This window comes from Eimeria mitis, genomic scaffold (genome assembly GCF_000499745.2).
Source record: "Eimeria mitis Houghton genomic scaffold, Emh_scaff2902, whole genome shotgun sequence".
In the NCBI taxonomy this organism is placed as follows: Eukaryota; Apicomplexa; class Conoidasida; order Eucoccidiorida; family Eimeriidae; genus Eimeria; species Eimeria mitis.
In genome coordinates this window covers 1-1,384 of record NW_013571242.1, presented here as the reverse complement: position 1 = coordinate 1,384, position 1,384 = coordinate 1, and the positions used below count along the sequence as shown (strand labels likewise).

Sequence of the window (1,384 nt, the reverse complement as noted above, 5' to 3'; positions counted from 1 at the left end):
AAAAAAAAAAAAAAAAAAAAAAAAAAAAAAAAAAAAAAAAAAAAAAAAAAAAAAAAAAAAAAAGAGAAAGCTGCGTACCGAGGCAGTGCAGGCGTTGAGATGAAAGCCACGAAGAAATGTCGCCGCCCCACACAGCGTCTGAGCACACACAACCACACGCTGCTGCTGCTGCTGCTGCTGCTGCCGCTGCTGCTGCTGCTGCTGCTTTTGCTGCCGGTGGTGCTGCTGCTGCTGCTGTTGCTGGTGATGATAATGATGATGATGATGCTGTTGCTGCGATGTTAGGCTGCTGCTGCTGTTGCTGCTGTTGCTGTTGTTGTTTCTACGACCCTTGCTGCTGCTGCTGCTGCTGCTGCTGCTGCTGCTGCTGCTGCTTCTGCTGCTGCTGCTGCTGTATTGCTGCACCTCCTCGCAAGGCTGAACCCTCAAGCGGGGGTCGTAAACCCTAAACCCTAACCCTAAACCCTAAACCCTAAACCCTAAACCCTACCCGAGTCGTATTGCTCCCCCAGCAGGTCGAGGCAGTAGTGGCGGCTGGCGGCTCTCCTGCAGACTATACACCGCGTCACTCTGTGCACAAACTCACCAAACCCTAAACCCTAAACCCTAAACCCTAAACCCTAAAGGCAAAGCCCCTGGGGGCCCCCAATATCTCAGGCTCCTCCGGCGCCCTTATGGGGCCCCCACCGCTCTCCCCTAAGTGAGTTTAGGGTTTAGGGTTTAGGGTTTAGGGTTAGGGATTCAGCTGCTGCTTAGAGCCCCCCAGGGGCCCTCAAGGGCCCCCAGGGGACCCCCAGGGCCCCCAGGGGCCCCAAGGGGCCTCGGGGCCCCCCCAGGGCCCCGGGAGACCCCAAGAGCCCCGGGGGCCCCCAGGGGCATCCAGGGCCCCCCCGGGGCCCCCCATGTGCCTGACTTACCCATCCTGCAGCACTGGGGCCTCCGATAGGCGGCAGTAGGGGTACTGCTTTAGGGCCTCCCGCACCTCAGCAGGAAATGCATGCGTCTCCATCTGCAGCAAACAGCGCAGCAGCAGCAGCAGCAGCAGCAGCAGCAGCAGCAGCAGCAGAAAAAAGCACCAGCAGAATCATAGGCCTATGGCGCTCTAACATACAAACCCTAAACCCTAAACCCTAAACCCTAAAAGGCACTTTGTAGCCCCGAAAACTAATTCTAGTAGTCCACTTCTTCACTGTGTTTAGGGTTTAGGGTTTAGGGTTTAGGGTTTAGGGTTTACTGAGTCGCGCTTGGCGAGCGTCAGACTCTCGATCCTCTCTGTTGCCTGCAGCAGAGCAGCAACGGAGGAGAAGACAGAGACAAGCCTCCACGAGAAGAAAGGGTTTAGGGTTTAGGGTTTAGGGTTTAGGGTTTAGGGGGGGGGGGGGCA

At 56.2% G+C, this 1,384-nt stretch overlaps 1 protein-coding gene across 1 annotated transcript; it reads right to left on the bottom strand.

Annotated features, from left to right (window-relative positions):
- Positions 1 to 322: 322 nt before the first annotated feature.
- EMH_0060070 (adhesion regulating molecule, putative) lies at positions 323 to 1,009 on the bottom strand (the record flags this gene model as incomplete). Its single annotated transcript, XM_013497754.1, has 3 exons — positions 323 to 417; positions 491 to 570; positions 918 to 1,009. 3 exons carry the CDS (start codon positions 1,007 to 1,009, stop codon positions 323 to 325), a joined length of 267 nt encoding a protein of 88 aa, XP_013353208.1.
- Positions 1,010 to 1,384: the final 375 nt, after the last annotated feature.